Source organism: Schistocerca cancellata, chromosome 8, assembly GCF_023864275.1.
Source record: "Schistocerca cancellata isolate TAMUIC-IGC-003103 chromosome 8, iqSchCanc2.1, whole genome shotgun sequence".
Lineage (NCBI taxonomy): Eukaryota > Metazoa > Arthropoda > Insecta > Orthoptera > Acrididae > Schistocerca > Schistocerca cancellata.
The window spans coordinates 363,767,587-363,788,074 of NC_064633.1; the positions used below are offsets into that span (position 1 = coordinate 363,767,587).

A 20,488-nucleotide genomic window follows, 5' to 3' on the forward strand; every position below is an offset into this window, starting at 1 on the left:
TTGGAAAAAGGGGGTGGGAGATGAAATTAGATCCACTCTAGTGCACAGAAATTTTCCTATAGGAAGAGTGCATCTCCCTGAAATTGCCAAAACAATAGCAGAATCAGTTGTATTATGTTCTTAATGTTTCCTGTCTTGCTTAGTTTTTCCATAGGAAACACCAGCTATGAACTGTTGTTAAATATTGTCTCACCATACAATGTTGTGCAGAAGTTGCTGCCTGATACACTTTGATAATTGACACTTTCGTGATCAACAATGTATTTGCAAATTATTAACACTGCTACCTAGACATGATTTGCAATCATTGTTAAACACAACTATGCACTATTCATTCTGTCAATACTGTCAGATGTCAGCTGCATGATGATATGGAATGAAAGGGAACATTGTAAATGCTTGCTTTTATCCCAAATTCCAGGAAACAATTTCTCAAGGTCCTAAACGACTCTTGAGTCTAATTTAACTGCTTGTATTGTACCGTGGTCCTGACATGAATCGTTATACCACTGCAATCCAGAATCATGATTGCAAGTATTTGCATTCTTTGCACCACCAGCACCAACACCAAATTACAGTGGCCACCTAACAGCCAGTGTGTTGGGAATTTCTACCTAAGGATCATACAGCCCCCTACAGGTCCATGATAAGTGCTTGACATAGTTCAATTGGTTTCAAAAACTGTATGATGCTAGCCTAGTGTGTCTGCAGTATTTACTGATCCAGTGTGATATTCAAAAGAAAAACCGGCCGGTGTGGCCGAGCGGTTCTAGGCACTTCAGTCTGGAACCGCGCGACCGCTACGGTCGCAGGTTCGAATCCTGCCTCGGGCATGGATGTGTGTGATGTCCTTAGGTTAGTTAGGTTTAAGTAGTTCTACGTTCTAGGGGACTGATGACCTTAGATGTTAAGTCCCATAGTGCTCAGAGCCATCGAAAGAAAATACTGCCCTGTGGACAAGTTGAATCCAGTTGTTACAGGCAGTATTGTCATGCTCCGTACATGTTTTCTACTCAATACACATCATAGTTCTTTAAATAATTGTCTTGACTGCTCTCTCTCAACCCACAGTTCAAATATAACATTTTTGCGCCGTGTCTTTAGATGTTAATTTTCATTTTCCATTTAGGTATAAACTGATTAGTGACAAAGTCACACTGTATACAAGAACTGAGTTCAAGTATAAAAAATGAAAGCTCCAGACAGAAAAGCTCATGTTACAAGGGGTTAATAAGGAATGAATACAGTTTAACACAACCACTGTGTGATTTCTCGCCAATAGCAGATTGATGCATGGAGCATATTAACACACAACAGAAAACAACATTCACACTAAACTTTCATGTGTGTTCTATTGCTGGAAAAGAGCTATTGCAAGAAAGCTAGTGTGAATGCTGTTCTCTGTTATGTGTTACTGTGCTTCGCTCATCAATCTTCTGTAGGTGAGTGGTTGCCTTTCCCTTATTTTATGTATTACTCCATCCAGCAATTTCCATTATTATTATTCACTGTTTGATTTGTATCTCTAACAATGAATAGTGGAAATGGTATCGAAATTGAAGTGTAAGTTGACATATTATTTTACCATGCTGGTGAACAATGCAGACAAAATACAAGATCTGTTAAATGCTATGAGCTATGTACCGCATACTGAATTAGAGTTATGCACAAAAAATTAAGTGAAAGTAATTAGGAATAATAAGTTGAAGAAAAACAAAGAACTTAACATCAAAGTTGAGAAAGATATGTTGAATGGAATGAGAAGTATTCTGAAATGAAAAATGCCCGCTATCTGGGAAGCAAAGTCACACAAAATGTATGAAGCAACGGATGCATAAGAATCACATTGGTCACAGGCAAAGGAAGGTTTTACCAGTGAAGTAAATTGATTGGCATAAAAAATTAATTGTGAAGTGATGACAGAATTGTTGACTCTGAAAGTTTGAAGTACTTTACAAGTAAGGAATGGAATTGTGGACTGCAGGAAAGACTCACCAAAGCAAATCTGAAGGGTTCAAAATGAACAGTTTTCGATGGTGTTGAGCCACAATTTTACAATATTTTTTAAAATAGTAAACTGCCGTTTGACTACATATTATTAATTTATCTTCTGTACGTCCAGATGAGCTCTTATGCCTTTCTCAGGTACAGTGTTAAAAGAATGTAGACTCTAGAAGACCCTACATTCTTTGACAGTTCATCTTAAATACATGTGTTAGTCTTCCTTACCTGCTTTGGATTGCCTTAACATATATGACATAATAATGGTCTAGCAACTTTTAGCATTGTACTTGAGAATGGCATAAAAGCTGAAATCTGGACAGTACAGAGGATAAATATATAACAACGAAGACAATCAATTACGATAAAATTATTTCATTGGGTAGAAAAAAATCTGCTCACCAAGCGGCATCAGAAGACACACATAAAAGACTGTTGTGATTGGCAAGCTTTCAGAGCCAGTGGCTGCTTCTTCAGGAAGGAGGGTTGAAGGGGAAGGAAGAAGGGTGAAGGAAAAGGACTGGAGAGGTCTATGAAAAGGGGTAGATTTTGGGAAAGTCACCCAGAACCACGGGTCAGGGAGACTTACCATACAGGGATGAGAAGGAAAGACTAATTGTTGGGGACTGCATCGGATGAGATTTGAGAACCTGAGGCTCAGGTTTTCAAATCTTGTCCAATGCAATCTTTTCTTCTCATCCCATACTGTCAGTCTCCCCTGACCCGCAGTTCTGGGTGACTTTCTTGAAATCTACTCCTTTTCGTAGACCTCTCCAGTTCTTCTCCTTCCCACTTCTTGCTTCCCCTTCAGTCCTACTGCCTGAAGAAGGAGCTACTGACTCCAAAAGCTTGTCGATGTCAACAGTCTTTTAAGTGTGTGTTCTGCCACTGCTTGTTAAGTAGATTTTTTACTTATCCAATTAAATAGAAGATAAACATAGTAATACACAGGCAAATAGTGGTTTACTTTTTCTCTTAAAAGAGTCTAAGGCATGTAGGAAAAATTAACCTAGCAGCAGAGGAAACAGCATAAGAGAAAATTGCAGAGAATGACACATGTTGTAATATAGAGAGAGATTAACGAAAATGTGAAATGCAGTGTGTATTCAAGTATGAAGAGATTGCCACTGAAAGAAAAGTAGTAGTTAATGTTCTCCTAAAGTAAAAAGGCAATCAGGAAAAAGAAATACTTAAGAAAGCTACTTAAAATAAAATTTGTCAATGAAGATGTAGTTTAATTTTTGAGATAGCTGTTAGTTTGTAATGCATTTTAAAGGTTGTTGAGGGTATGTTGATGTTTCCTTTCAAGAATGGGATTGATTTTTTATTTTGTGCAGTGTGCTTTCATATATGTGGTGTCTGTTCTTTTGGACATATCCTGCAGCCACTATGAAGTGAGTCACAAAGGAATTAAAGACAATAGCTGCCAGTGAACATTGATTTATATCAATGGGGCAGATTGAAAATTTCTGCTGGACTGGGATTTGAACCCGGGTCTCCCGCTTTCTGGGCAGTTGCACTGGCCACTACACCATTGGGCACCGTGGTCACAAAAGCATGGACCTACCCTAGCACATCTACCATCAATTCCAAATTCTCAGCTTATACCACACACTACTGATGTAGTGCCCCTGCTCATTAGCCTCATACTTGTATCACCTCCCCAGTCGCTGTAAGAGTTTGAGTTCGGTGTGCATCTGCAATGAAGGGATCATTGACTGTCATTGCCTTTGTTTCTGTATATGTGCAGATGGATGTGTGTGTGTGTGTGTGTGTGTGTGTGTGTGTGTGTGTGTGTGTGTGTGCGCGTGTATACCTATCCTTTTCCCCCCTAAAGTAAATCTTTCCGCTCCCGGGATTGGAATGACTCCTTACCCTCTCCCTTAAAACCCACATCCTTTCGTCTTTCCCTCTCCTTTCCTCTTTCCTGATGAAGCAACCGTGGGTTGCGAAAGCTTGAATTTTGTGTGTGTGTTTGTGTTTGTTATTGTTTCTATCAACGTACCAATGCTTTCGTTTGGTAAGTTACATCATCTTTGTTTTTAGATATATTTTTCCCACGTGGAATGTTTCCCTCTGTGTGTGGTGGCTGTTGTTTCAGATATATCCGAAAGAACTGACACCATTTCAGTCCTCCTGCAGCCATTATTAATCAAGAGACGAAAGAATGACATTAGCTGCCAGTGCACTTTGAGTAGTGAGACTAACGAGCAGGGGGCACTACGTCAGTAGTGTGTTACAGAAGCTGAGAATTGGGGTCTGTTGGGATGCATGCTAGGGTAGTGGAGACCACTGTGCCTGGATGGCGTAGTGGTCAGTGCAGCTGCCTAGTAAGTGGGAGACCTGGTTTCAAATCCCGGTCGGGCACAAATTTTCAGCATGCGCCATTGATGTAAATCAGTGCCCACTGGCAGTTGATGTCTTTAATTCTTTGTCTCAGTGTACTTTTGTTAACAATATAATGAAAAGGATAGTTGCTACTCACCTTATAGTGGAGATGCTGAGTTGCAGACAGACACAACAAAACGACTGTTGGAAAGTTACCTTTCAGCCAACAAGGTCTTTGTCGAAAATAGACAACATACACATATGCACACACTGGCCAAACACAACTCACACACACATGACCACCGTCTCTGGCAGCTGAAGCCAGATTGGTGTGTACTTGTTGGCTGAAAGCTAACTTTCCGACAGTCTTTTTGTTATTCCTTTCTGTAACTCAGTGTATCCACTGTATGGTGAGTAGCAACTATCATTTTCGTTATATTGCTACATTCTATCCTGGATTTTCCACTGTTTACTTTTGTTAACCTGTGGTCCTGTTTTTCAGTGAATGTTATACTGGAGCTTACAAATACAATTGTTGCTCCTGGTGCAGTTATCTCCCCTCATCTACGAGAAAGTGTCAAGCACTTAAAGCCAGATGTCAGACTGTGTGTGGAATCCTTAGACATATTTAAGAAATCAACTAGTGTACAGAATAGTGGCGCACTGTCAAATGAACAGTGTTTTTCTGCTGTTAATGAGTCTCAACTGAAGGAAGATATTTGTTGCTCTAATATGAATATGAGAAGTGCATATGGTTATTCTGACAGTGATGCTCCTAAACACTTTTTTCCATATGAAGATATGATAGAATATGCACAAGCTAATGATTGGGACACGTGTGGACTGGAGTCTAATCCAGTTCTTGAAGCTATTTCCAGAATACTACTTGCAGCTTTGCTGAAGCACACAGGATTGCTTTCAGTTGCTGTCAACAAGCAGATGTGAGTGTTTGTCATCTTCATTTTGTGTTTGCTAGTAATAATCTTACTGCAGCAAATAAGAAGTTACTGCAAGTACCAAAAATTTAAACTGTTCAGTGTACTTTGTATTTGCTTATTACAATAATTTTTTGTTTGCCATTTGACCACTACTGCTATAGAATTACACTATAAATGTTACATTCATTGCCTTCTAGTCCTTTGTAAGGTAATCATTCTGAATTTGATGACTGGACCATAAGAGAAAGAGAAATTAATTACTTAATTGTTACAAGAGTCCATAGGGCTGCACAACTTCATCACCTGTGTCCACATGTTACTTTCCTCATTTACTGCTTTGGATTTATCTTAATCTGGAACCTTTCTAGGGGTGATGGTTACCTGTAGAGTCAGCAGTATGTATGATAGGCGTATATGTGATGAAATATCAGCAAATTTTGTTTCAAGACAGATGCAACACTTAATTTACATCTACATCTTCATTTGCATCTGCATTTACATTTACATCTATACTCTGCAGACCACCATGAGGCGCATGGCATAGGGTACATCCCACTTGCCGTTCGTATGTGTCATGACACATGTGAACAGCAAGATGACATAATGTTTTGCACCATAAATGAAGTGTGAAAGTTTTGTTTTTCAGTGTATAAAATTAGCTGCAAGCCAGCCAACGAACTTGCAGATGAAAGGATCTATGCTGACAAAACGGCAACAGAAAAAGCCTTGAAAATATGCCTCAAATAGCTAGAACAGTTCTTAAAATCATGTTGTATCATACAGTAAGTGATATTTAAAGAACCCACTGATGATGGTGATATTTGTCACTGAAACTAGTTTGGGAAATAAATAAGTAAATAAATAACAAAAAGTGTTGTGCATCAAAGCATATTCACATTTCCCGTATTGTTGTTTTTCTATGCAAGCACGGACCAAATGGAGGAGTTCCAAGATAAAGTTATCAACCCTACAATTAACAGACCCTACCTTTTCATTTTCCTCCTCTTGACACCAGGCAAAACAGGTTTCCCGTAAACAGGTGAAGTGAGACCCACTGGCTCAGTTACAGTTTCAGTGAGAGACAGCACCTAAAACTTGGTGATTAGGAGGATTGGTACAACATCCTTAGTCCTCTCTGGTCCCTGTCTACCCTGTACAGGATGGCTAGCTCTACCATTGACATGCCACTTGTAGTCGAGATCCTACAGGTACACGACTCTCAGGAGCTCTTCCAAAACACCAATTTGCAGCAGTTGCCAATCGTTTGACAGTAGTCAGGGTGATTTCCAGCTGCTTACGAATGTCAACCAACTCATCCCTTGTTCGAGAACAGCATTCACAGTGGGGCTGAAATTGGGCTGGTGAATAAATAACTTTAAATAAAGCCTGCTGATTATCTTTTAATTTGTTGAGCTAAGCAATTGCCAATTCCATATAAGAGTTGAAGCAACAAATACATGAATCAAGACTTCTATTAAGGTAGCACAAAAACCTGTGGTAAAAATGATTAATTTCCTAAATATTTTGATGTTAATTATAGTTGTTAGCAAATTTGAAAGCAGAGTTAATGTACAATAAATGCAGATAATATATAGGGCTACTCGTCTTTAAGGGAAAACTGGATGTAACACAATATGTTAATTGGAATTGGAATATCTGCTACAGTAGCTAAATCACAAATGCCAATTTACTACAAATAGCTTGTAGATTATACAAAGGACAATGGTAACTTCCAAAACTTCTTAAAAACACTCATTTATTTGCTTTGATAAACAGTGAAATTCACGGGCAATGAATTCTATGGCAGAAGTATCCAAAAACACTCCTACCGATAACTTAGGAAAATATAGTTTTGTCAAAAATTCTCAAAAAGTAACCTAGTTCTCACATAATTGTACAATGCAATTAGAGAATGATCATTTTGAATGAGATTAGGCCAACTGTTCTCAAAAATTTTAAAAGAACACCATTAAGTTTAAGCCTTTAATTGACGATAACTGTACAAGTTTATTGTGGCACTCACAAATGATCAAAATTTCGCAATATATTTCAATACTAGATGGGTACTGACACAGTCAATGAAAGATTATGCAGAAGCAACACGTACAGTAAAATATGTGAATCTAGAACTTCAAATCAGCACACGAAATTTGTATGAGCGGTCTCTCACAAAGGAATATTCCGAAGTTGGCTTTTATGTATAAATAAATGCGCGTATTGCACAGATTTTTCACTCAGCTGTTTCTGTGCACCTTTTATACTGGCATGCAGTGTGAGTTAATCTTGGTCGAAATCGCTGAAATGTGCAGCACCAGCCACCAACAAAGCGTGTCTTCTGCCTGTTGCAGCTAACAGTGCAATGTATTGCAAGGTTAGAAAAACATTCACTGTCCTCTTAGTAGTAACACTTGTGTGTGATGTAGCACCAGCTGACTGTACTCTGAAGTAATGGAAAACCACTGTCAGAACTCAGAAACAGTGGAAAGATGGAACTTTGGGAAAATTTATTTATTTTTAATTTTTTTATTAAATGATACACCCAAACTAAGTTTATTATTAGAGTATGGGCTCATACCTTTATTTATCTACAAAAATCTTTGTGTGATTCAAATTCAATTTCATGTGAATACTGACCTCAGATATTCCAACTAATTTTAGTCTGTACTGAAAATTCTAAGCTAAAGACGTTTGTTTATTTTGTAGTTATACAGATTAATTTCAAATATGGTGGAAAGTGCAGTTTAATTACTCTTTACTGAAAAGACAATAGTATCACCACAGGTTTGTTATTATTGAAATTATATACACAATTCCCAATAGTATACAGTGAAGACTGCCTTTACAAATTTGTTTATAGCATTCATGCATATGTGAAGTTCACATAAGTGCTTCAAAATTGTTGCTTTTGAGCCGTTCGATTTCAGGGATACTGTCACAGAAACTCCTTTTTTGAAACTGATATTTTGGCCATATACCTTTCAGCTATCTTACGGGTGAACTGACAGTTTTGTAGCTTCAATCTGTCAGCTCACAAGGAAGATGCCAAAAGGGATGTGACCAAAATATTAGTTCAAAGAAGTTTCTGTGGCTTTACAACCAGAATATAATGGGCCAGTGAATATCCCACAAAAATGCAAAAACAAACAGTTGCTGTATAAAACTTTTATGTGATGGAATTCACACAAACAGGAGTATTGTACCAGCTCATAGTCATTTTAACGATTGCCCATCACAAAGGAACTGTATATAATGTATATTACAACAAGTCCCATCCACTGCTATCCAGAACCTGTTACGAAGAATGAATTTTGCGAGCCTCATGTTAGAGTTCAGAGTTCCAGAGGATTCACTAATATGAACACTATAGTGTAGTTCACAGAAAATCCACATTGCATTATAGAAGTAATGAAAACTGAAGTGTACTGTGTTGTTAGTGGATGCAGAGCTTTCTGTCACTGACTTCACCATCTTTGCTTCAGTAATGCTGATCCTTTATCATTTAGCTACAAAATAGCAGGTCAGCAACTGGAAGCAGTTAATACCATAAATTATCTGGGAGTACGCATTAGGAGTGATTTAAAATGGAATGATCATATAATGTTGATCGTCGGTAAAGCAGATGCCAGACTGAGATTCATTGGAAGAATCCTAAGGAAATGCAATCCGAAAACAAAGGAAGTAGGTTACAGTACGCTTGTTTGCCCACTGCTTGAATACTGCTCAGCAGTGTGGGATCCGTACCAGATAGGGTTGATAGAAGATATAGAGAAGATCCAATGGAGAGCAGCGCGCTTCGTTGCAGGATCATTTAGTAATCGCGAAAGCGTTACGGAGATGATAGATAAACTCCAGTGGAAGACTCTGCTGGAGAGTAGCTCGGTACGGGCTTTTGTCAAAGTTTCGAGAACATACCTTCACCGAAGAGTCAAGCAGTATAGTGCTCCCTCCTACGTATATCTCGCGAAGAGACCATGAGGATAAAATCAGAGAGATTAGAGCCCACACAGAGGCATACCGACAATCCTTCTTTCCACGAACAATACGAGACTGGAATAGAAGGGAGAACCGATAGAGGTACTCAAGGTACCCTCCGCCACACACCGTCAGGTGGCTTGCGGAGTATGGATGTAGATGTAGATAGATGTAGATGCCGTCCACAATTAACTACAGTATTTACCCAAGTATAAGACGATCCTGAATATGAGACGATCCCCCATTTTTTTAACAGGCTCCTTGAGAAAATTTATTTTTTAATGTATTCTGAATAATTAAAATTACAAAACTTTAATTGATGTAAGGGATCTGTCTTATGAGTTAACATTACACCTGTTCTAAATTTCTGCCTATTATTGATTGCCTACATTTTGATAATACAAAGAGAAATAAAATAAACAAAAAGAAATTGCTTACATCAATTTTTATCCTCACTGCCTTTTTGTTTACGTAGCCAGTCCATGGTATCATTATTTTTAATCATTGTCATCATCCTAAGAGGACAGCTGTGAAACTTTATCTCCTTTGCCACAGATATTTGGCTGTTTCTTCCGAATATGTTGAGATTTCTGAGGTTGTGGTTACTGTGAGACCCGAGAACATACCTTCATCATCATCTTCTTCTTCTTCTTCTTCTTCTTCTTCTTCTTCTTTTTTAATGTTCCCCACATCTCATGCTTCCAAAAATATAGTCTGCCCTTCATACCTCATGGTAAGTGTTGAGAGCATTGTAGCATGAAACATCTAGGCTTTTAATGTTTCCTACAGAAATTTATGCTATTCTTGAGTATTTACCCAATTTTAAAGTCAGTTCGGTTCCAAGTGCACATGGACTCATGCAGACTGCTGTTTAAACATGGTGTATGTTCATAAAAAGCCGAAGTATGCAGTATACATTCCCATGGTTGGCTGCACGATGAAATTTATGCCTGCTCAACACTGTCCTCTCTGCACTCATCTTATTTATCAGCCAAGCTGGGTCACTGTTGCCCCTCCAACTTTCCATAATGGTATGCTTGAGCAGCAGTGAAACATGGACGGCAATACCTTCTAGCGTGCAGGTCATATGTAACAACAGCAACTAATACATAAATAAAAGATCACAGTTGTCATTCAGTCCAATTCTCGAACTTTTGCTTGTCCTCTGATGTAGTGATGTCTGTCTGTGCTATCTACACATCGGGTCTTTCGGCTGTAATTTTTTCTTGCGACACAGTTACGGTGAGTTCAGTATGATTTATTTCATTCAAAAGACATTTCATTCTGGATTAATTTTCCTTCTCATTTCATCTGATTAAAAGCCGGTAACGATTGCCTCAGGTATTCTAATACGTTCACAGTGACCAAATTTCTCATTTGAAACCCTTGTGGTAAACCATAACCAAATAAAATACTGACTTCAGTTCATAATCAATTAATGCTTTTGAAGGACAAGATTTTTGCCTTTGGATGTCACCTTTACTTACAAAACAGCGTAATTATATGTATATGGTGTCTGAACATGCACGAGAACTTTCTTTGCAAAAACTTTGAAATACAACAAAAGTTTGCAAGTTTTAGAATTTAGTGTTATTTCCTCCTGTGTGTCACAAAACTGCCAATTTTAAGCAGGGCATTAGACACTATTAGTCACTAGTTCATAATTTCTCGTGTATTCCTTGCCTAGCATCGCGAGTCAAATGTCGCGTGACTATTTGACCAAAGTTGATACTGTATCGAGAGCACTTCGGCATATTGGGAAATCTCGAGCCTAATTGAATGCAAGTAAAACCAAGTTTTGTTCGATATAACCTTCCGTTTGGGATTGTTTAAAATAAATTTGTTTGAAACCTCAATAGCTAAAGCTTCAAAGCTTCAAAGCTTCATCTGTAAATGTAAGATGAACGCTATAATAATCTATTAAACAATGTAAAAACATTGACGTCACTATCAATAGTTTAATCTGTGAATATAATCCGATTTCATATTTTTTGAATAACTAATTTGATTTTTGGGGTTGGGGGGGGGGGACTTGTCTTGTATTCAGGTAAATACTGTAATTCAACAAATAGAATTTTTACATTTAATTTTTTTGGGTATATATTCTGTTTTCTCCTACTGTATCACAACAGTTGGATGTTTCAAAGATCCCCATCTCTCGTACTGAGGAGCTGATAATTTAACTTATATTAGATTATACATGAGACAGAATGGATACAACTGAGGCATTTCCAGTCTCATTCTAGGAGCTCATATGTATCACTTGTAATATTTAGCAAAACAACAGTGGCTACTCTGGCAGTGAGAATGTAAACTCCCAGGAATAAATGATCCTTTTAAAGCCGTCTTATGAAGGTAATTTATCATTGCATAACATTATGGGGTGTGCATATTATTGCAAATAAAAAAATAAATCAGTTGTACTTTTACCGATCCCTCTAAAATACAGCTAAGTGAATTCCAGGTTAGATATTTGTAGGCCATTAATTTTTGTTGACATGATCCACGGGACTGCATTGTGTGATATACTCTCCCATCTACAGCTAAATACACAGCTACAACACTGCTGTTAAGTAAAGTAAATTATTTTTAGCATGTAAGGCTACAGGAGAGGGCATATGTAGAATGTATTACATACTCAATTAGGATGTTATCTTGAGTCAGTGAGATGTTTGCATCATAATACAAGCTGTGGAATGAAACACTAATTTTTCTGTTGCATATGTATTTCTCTCAAAAACTATCATAGGCAACTGCCACAAAAATGACATCAAACTGTTACACAACTGATTCACCCAACTTCTATTAAAAAAAAAAAAAATAATAAATTTAAAAATTAAAAAAAATCTGTTTTATGATGGCTTCACCAAATGGCCTGGCACTGGCTCTTGTGCTGGGTCAAAACGGACTCCAAAAAACATTCAGGGATTGTTCTGGGATACCTTCAGAACATTTTGGTATAAAGGCCTGGTGGTTTCTGGCAGATCGCTACAGAGTTATTGCATTTCATTTGGTTTCTTGCCCCAATTAGCTTTGTTTCTGTATTGCAATGTGTTGTGACTTGGCAAGACAACCAAGCCACTATGATTGGTAGCCGAAAAGCACGCATTAAGCTCATGCAGGCTGGCGTGAGGTCTGGAACAGGACAATGTAATTAATATAGCCAATAAGGTACGTTGCTGCTGGAATACTTAACTTTAATCCATAATTGGTGTACATCAGTCTGACGGTACAGGCATCACAAGATAAATAGCAAATGATAATGGCGCCTTGCTAGATCGTAGCAAATGACGTAGCTGAAGGCTATGCTAACTATTGTCTCGGCAAATGAGAGCGTAATTTGTCAGTGAACCATTTCTAGCAAAGTCGGCTGTACAACTGGGGCGAGTGCTTGGAAGTCTCTCTAGACCTGCCGTGTGGCGACGCTCGGTCTGCAATCACTGACAGTGGCAACACGCGGCTCCGACGTATACTAACGGACCGCGGCCGATTTAAAGGCTACCACCTAGCAAGTGTGGTGTCTGGCGGTGACACCACACAATGAATAGTACACAACCGTGATGTTAACAATATGCAATGTGTGTCTTATTTGGAACTCAACTTGTTCTATTCACTTGCTGTAGACAGCGAAAAAGTCCACTTTACTCTTTGCTCTTAATCTTGCATTCAGTACTGCACAGTTCTGTTTAGGGATTTTGTTTTCCGGCATGTTAACAGTGATGCACATCAGTACTATGGACAGGTTTTCTGATGAAGAGTTGGCTGATCTGCATTCCCTGAATGCAACGGAACAGTGATGTGATGATGTTACGCAGAGTTGTTCCTGCATCAACAGCAATCATGTCACAGCACTTTTGCATATGAAGGTTGTTGCAGCACTCTGTGTTGTATGATGTATGTTTCTTCACTGTTGTGGAGGTATTTTCATAGAAATAAGCAAAACCAAAAAATCATAATTACATTATTACTCTGTAACCAGCTCTGTAACCGTGGGTCTCTTATACAGAAATACTCAGAAGGTATCCTAAACAATTTCTGGAAGTTTGTCTGGTTCACCCTTTATAAATAAATAATAGTTAGGGATATTACACACATTTTGCTACTAGCAGGTTCTCTTCAGTGAAGACTTAATATTGACAAAGTTCAAAGTGTGTCAGCAAGTTCTACATAACAAAGTAAACATTTAAAATTACTACAGAAATTTGTGAAATTTTATGTCTAAACAGTTATCTTTGAAATATGCAAATTATAAGTAAAACACTTTATTGTTCCAGTTGCCTTCATTTACAAATATTCCAATGCTGAAAAATTATTAATTGAAACATAAATATGTCTTAAAATCATGTTAAAGGTTGTGAAGGGTTGGAAGTGTGTACCTTTTGTATGATCAGCTGTGTCGCTTTACAATGCATTCCAGAAACTTCTGTAGTATAAATTTGTGTATTCTATCCAAAAATTGGATTTGAAGCTTCTACATTAGCTGAACTGAAATATATAAACAAAAGCTGTGATGTATGTAATTTTATAAGTTTGCATATGGAATGAAATGATAAAAATTGCCTTCGGTACGTCATTAAATTAATTTAAATGATACTGAACAGTGAGTAATATGTGTGACAAAAAGAAACATTACCAAATGTAGAACGACATAACTAAAATACAATGTATTGTATTTGTCACTTGAAAAATGTATTGCCTACTCCCATATGCATCTGGTATCAGATAGTCCTCTCTACCACTCTTGCAACAAGCCAGTTACATCCCACTAGATACCATGGGAACATAGTTCTCACAGACATCATAGCATGAATTCTTGCATACCTGTTGACAGGAATTTGCAAAAATATCTACAATTTATTTATCATATTTTGTATGTTTTCTTTATTTGCTGCAGCTTCTGTACCATCAGCAAATACGATGCAGTATATGTCATTTATATTTGCCATTATTCAGGACGTTTGTAAATTAACATCCTTGTCTTGCTTAATTTGTGGTTGTGCTTTGATTGCATTTAATTTAATTTATTTGGTCATTCCCTTGCTCCACTAGAAATTTGACAAACTCAAGAAAATGATGAATATGTAATTAGATTTTGAGGAGAGGCTCTTTCCAGTATAAATTTATTTGTATGTTCTTCATGTACTTGTAGAGTCTCTTACATTAAATGTCATTGAATGGTATCCAATACCAGCAAAAGCTATTTATATGCACGCATGCATGCGCACGCGTGCGCGCGCGCGCGCGCGCGCGCACACACACACACACACACACACACACACACACACACACACACACATTCATCCTTGCAGTTTGTGAAACCAGACTTGATATTGTATACTTTAGAGTAGAAATTAGTATATATTCTGACAATGACTTCTTTCCTTTAGGGGCAGAGAAAACACAGTAATTTGTGAACTATATCAGCTGGTATTCCAACAGCGCCAGAGACTCTTGTCATCAAAGAAACCAGAGAATAATTTGGAAACAGCTGATGACAGTGCATATCTTTCGGAGCACGAACACGAGCCAGAAGAAGAGAATGGACAAGATCGATTGGATGACACTGGTATGATGAACGCTTTATTGTGTTGGTTTTTGTTTCATTATAATCTAGGTTATTGTCTTTTGCATACTATAATTGTAGAACTGAACCATCCAGTGCGCTTTGGACAAATTCCAACACAGTTTCAAACTGTTGTGATTGAAAACATTTTAACAGTCAACAGATTTTCTATCTTGAGTTCATGTAATTTTTCTGTAAATAATATCTTTTTTTTTAATTGTAGCAATTTGTTATTCTTACTTAATTCCAGTCAGTTATGTGCCTTGTTCTAGATTTGGAGGATACTCACAATGATAGTGATGGGCTATTAATTGCAAATGATTTTGAAGACCAGTGTAAAGTGATTCTGAAACACTGTTTGTTCCTGCTCATTGTTTTAAAAGGACCAGATGATAGTGAAGAAAGTGAAGAAAGTGATGCTCCTGAAACAGGGAAGTCTCAGCTTCTACGTGATCCCAACTCAAGGTAATTGCAGCTGCATGAGTAATGTAATAAATCACAAGGTGTAGGATTTGATGTGTGGTTGACCATGGGATATTTTGTGACAGTTCGTATAACTTTGATCTATAGTGATGTGTAATGTATATGGGAGGAGGTGACGGATGGTCAAATGTTTTGTAAAATAATTTGTCTAAAAATAAGAAAGAAAATATATTAGAGAAACATTGGAACATGCCTTTGAATTATGCTTGAAATGACGTACAGCAGCTGAGATAGTCATATGTTAACGATGTAAGGAGACCACTGAATGAAATTCTGCCAGACAAATATCCTCTAGCACTCTTTAAAGAACTAAGATTTTAAGTTAAACATTGAAATTTAATTCAGTATTGGTATCTCACGTGCCATGCATGATTTCAAAGCGTCATTCAGAGGCACATCAAATGTTTCAGTAAATAATCTATTTTATTTCTTATTCTTAGGCAAATCATTTCACAAAACATTTGACCTTTTTACAAGACTTAGAGCTAAGTGGGTGGAATATAAACCACACATGATACAGTTTAGAACCAACCAATCAAACTGTGACCAGATGAAGATTATTCACAAACATGAAGATATAGAAGAAATTAACTGAATGAAATGCAACTGACCTAATAGTAGAGACTACACACACACACACACACACACACACACACACGCCTGTACGACTCATTATGCTGGCTGTACAGACATTGGAGCTTGTCTCCAACTAGAAATATTATCAAGTTCAACTGATGTGGACACACTAAAATTACCACTGAAAAGCTACTTTGAATATCTTACTAGGTTCAGTACTGATTTTTTGGGGAAGCTCAGTTAACACAGTGTGGCTACTGAAGATAAAGAAAAAAATTATTTGGAATACGTATGCAGTACATGAGAGAATGATGTCACCCATTGTTTAGAAATTTACAGCTGTTAACTCTCCCATATCTCTATCGAGGGTTGTACAGTAAATAATGCCCCATCTTTTTTTTACAATCGTTAATTTATGTGGAAAAATCCTTCTAGGTGCTTCAAATTTATGTAGTTTACTGGATTCCATTAGTGTAGCATTCATTGACCTAATCATAGCTCTTTGAAGATGCACTGTTCTGACCTTATCTTGGTTATAAGTTGAATATGTGCTACAGTATGGACCACCTTTTGGAATGTCAGAAGACAGAATCCATCTGTTCACCTCCGTTTACTGTTTCCGAGATATTGTCTATGAAAAGTCCAAGCTTGTTTCACATGAGTGGTTTTTCTTGAATCTGTTTCAGTTGCTCAAGTGAAACTTCTTAATTTTTAATATGATCCAGGATTCTGAAACAAATAAACATGTATGATATTGGTCTATGATTCTGTGTATTCTTTCTTTTACTGATTTTGTGAACAGGAGTGACCTGTGCTCTTTTCTTGTATTGTGAGACTATTTGCTGTACAAGATGTTCTCCATAAAACATAAGCAAGGAAGAGCAAGAAGGGGGTAATTCTTCTGCATGTTCAACGTAAATCTTGAATTCCCCCAGAACGTGATCCCTGGTCCACTTTGAGTTGCCCTAATTTTTTTTCAATGTCTGTTGTATTTATATCATTATGTATCACTTGTGAGTGTGTGTGGTAGTCAAATATTGGTGCTGTAGTAACCTCATGCATAAATACATTTTTAAATGTGACATTTAGATTTTTTGCTTTCTGTGTGCTGTCTTCAGTTTCAACACCAGACAGATCTGTGAAAGACTGAATGCGGTGTTTGGATTCTAAATCAGCTTTACCTCCCACTCTTCTCTCCAATACTAAATTGGTGCTCCTTTGATGCCTCAGAATGTGTCCTACCAACCAATCTCTTCTTTTAGTCAAGTTGTGGCACAAATTCCTCTTCTCCTCAATTCTGTTCAGTCTCTCCTAATTAATTACATGGTCTATCCATATAATCTTCAGCATTCTACTGTAGCATCACATTTCAAAAGCTTCTATTCTCTTCTCATCTAAACTGTTTATCGTCCATGTTTCACATCCATACATGGCCACTGTCTGAACAAATACTTCCAGAGATGACTTTCTGGCACGTTTTAAATCTGTACTTGATATTAACAAATTTCTCTTTTTCATAAACACTTTTCTCCCCATTGCCAATCTACATTTTATATCCTTTCTACTTTGATCATCATCGGTTATTTTTCTGCCTAAACAGTGAAATTTATTTAGTACTTTAAATGTCTCATTTCCTAACCTAATTCCTTCAGCATCACCTAATTTAATTCAACTACATTCCATTATCCTTGTTTTGCTTTTGTTATATTCATCTTATATACTCCTTTCAAGACACTATCCAATCTGTTTAACTGCTCTTCCAAGTCCTTTGCTGTCTCTGACAGAATAACAATGTCATCAGCAACCCTCAATGTATTTATTTCTTCTCCTTGGATTTTAAGTCCTACTTCAAATTTTTCTTTTGTTTCTTTACTGTTTGCTCAATATACAGATTGAATAGCAATGGGGAGAGGCTACAACCCTGTCTCACTCCCTTCCCAACCACTGCTTCCCTTTCATGTCCCTCGACTCTTATAACTGCCATCTGGTTTCTGTACAAATTGTAAATAGCCTTTGGCTCCCTGTATTTTACTTCTGCCAGCTTCAGAATTTGAAAAAGAGTATTCCAGTCAACATTGTCAAAAGCTTTCTTTAAGCCTACTAATGCTATAAATGTAGATTAGCCTATCCTTAACCTATCTTCTAAGAAAAGTCATAGGGTCAGTATTGCCTCATGCGTTCCTACATTTCCACGGAATCCAAACTGGTTCTCCCTAAGATAGGTTTCTACCAGTTTTTTCCATTCGTCTGTAAAGAATTTTTGTTAATATTTTTCAATTGTGACTTATTAAACTGATAGTTCGATAATTTTCACACTTTTCAGCAACTGATTTCTTTGGAATTTGGATTATTATACTCTTCTTGAAGTCTGAGGGTGTCACCTGTCTCATACATCTTTCTGACCAGATGGAAGAGTTTTGTCGTGGCTGGCTTTCCAGAGGCTTTTAGTAGTTCTAATGGAATGTTGTCTACTTCCGGAGCTTTGTTTAGACTTAGGTCTTTCAGTGCTCTGTCAAATTCTTCATGCAGTATCATATCTCCTATCTCATCTTCATCTATGTCCTCTTCCATTTCCATAATATTGTCCTCAAGTACATCGTCCTTGTACAGACCCTCTACATACTCTTTCACCTTTCTACTTTCCCTTCTTTACTTAGGACTGGTTTTCCATCTGTGCTCTTGATATTCATGCAGGTGGTTCTCTTATCTCCAAAGGTTTGTTTAATTTTCCTTTAGGCAGCATCTGTCCTACCCCTAGTGATATACGCTTCTACATCCTGACATTTGTCCTCTAGTGACTCCTGCTTAGCCAGTTTGCTCTTCATGTTGCTCTCATTTTTGAGACATTTTTATTCCTTTTTGCCTGCTTCACTTACTGCATTTTTATATTTTCTCCTTTCATCAATTAAATTCAGTATCTCTTGTGTTACTCAAGGATTTCTACTAGTCCTCTTCTTTTTACCTAGTTGATTCTCTGCTGCCTTCACTATTTCATTTCTCAGAGCTACCCATTCTTCTTCTACTGTATTCTTTCCACCTGTTTTCGTCAGTCATTCCCTAATGTTCCCTCGAAACTCTCTACAACCTCTGGCCATTTCAGTTTAAACAGGTCCCCTCTTGAAACTGTGTGCTGGACCGAGACTCAAACTCAGGACTGTTGCCTTCGCAGGCAAGTGCTCTACCGTCTGAGCTACCCAAACACGACTCCCGACCAGGCACAGGTCCCGAGTTTGATTCTCGGTCTGGCACACAGTTTTAATCTTTCAGGAAGTTTCACATCAGCACACTCTCCGCTGCAGACTGAAAATATCATTCAGGTTCCATCTCCTTAAATTCCTACCTTTGTGCAATTTCTTCAGCTTTAATCTACAGCTTATAACCAATAAATAGTGGGTAGAGTCCACATCTGCCCCTGGAAATCTCTTACAGCTTAAAACCTTCTGAAACCTTCTGGTGCCTCCAGGTCTCTTCCATGTGTACAGCCTTCTTTCGTGTTTCTTAAACCAAGTGTTACCTATGATTAAGTTATGCCCTGTGTAAAATTTTACCAGGCAACTTCCTCGTCATTCCTTATCACCAGTCCATATTCATCTACTACTTTTCCTCGTCTTCCTTTTCCTACTGTCAAATTCGAGTCCTTCATATGCCAGTGGTGCAAACATAATAAACTTCAGATGACTCTCTACACAAAACAGTTTATATACTACTCAAAGGAACACTAAAAAGTAATACTGCCATAGAACTACACGACATTAGCATACGCAGACAATGGAAAACATGATATCTTGGTGTGCAGCTGGACGAATGACTGTCATTTGCCAAACACATCAGAACAACGACTGATAGGGCTGCCAAGATAATGCACAAGATGGCCATACTCAACATAACACTCTTCATGGCACCTTTACACTCACTGTGAACTTACCATTGTGAACTCTTTGAGACTGTGGTCTGTTTTGCAGCCAGTGCACGGGCCTACTGAGCACATGTGATGATGAATCTGAACATCGTGTGGCGAGGACAGAGAAGTTCCATGGTAAGACTGTCAGGAGCCTTCAACACCACTTCAGTGGAATCACTATATGTGGTGCTTGGAACCTTCCCTATCAACATAACCATTCGGTTTTAGGCTACAATGTACTGGCTGAGGAGGAGGAGACAGGAGACTGTAATCGAGATTCTTGGACATGATATAATCGAGCAGCACCAACTCGTTAAATGGTGGGTGGATACATGGCAAAGGGAATGGGAACTAAGCAATAAGGACCATAGGGCATATCAGCTCTTCCTGACATCAGGGAATGTCTGAGACTGAGCTACATCAATCCCAGCCAAGGTGTGGTTCACTTTCTGACAGGTCACGGTCCTTACCCTGCACACTTACACTGCGGAGGCTACAGCCAGAATGCTGCTTGTAAATGTGAGTAACATGGATCCCCAGAACACATACTTTTTCACTGTCACCAATGCAGAGCAGCAAGCCAGACACCAACGCAGTATAACAATGACATGATTCGGGCAATAAGAGACAAAGATGAGTGGGAAATAGTAAATAAAATCACTGATGATGTCTCAATGACATTACATACAAATACAGATGGACACGGCTGTGTAACAGAACATTGCA

At 37.9% G+C, this 20,488-nt stretch overlaps 1 protein-coding gene across 1 annotated transcript in view; it reads left to right on the top strand.

Moving 5' to 3' along the window:
* LOC126095271 (probable E3 ubiquitin-protein ligase HERC1) overlaps positions 1 to 20,488 on the top strand; it is an 814,023-nt gene that overhangs the window by 214,087 nt on the left and 579,448 nt on the right. The window contains exons 18-20 of the mRNA XM_049910030.1: positions 4,832 to 5,270; positions 14,627 to 14,805; positions 15,075 to 15,267. Of these exons, the coding sequence (XP_049765987.1) occupies positions 4,832 to 5,270; positions 14,627 to 14,805; positions 15,075 to 15,267 (811 nt within the window). The remainder of the gene's footprint in view (positions 1 to 4,831; positions 5,271 to 14,626; positions 14,806 to 15,074; positions 15,268 to 20,488) is intronic.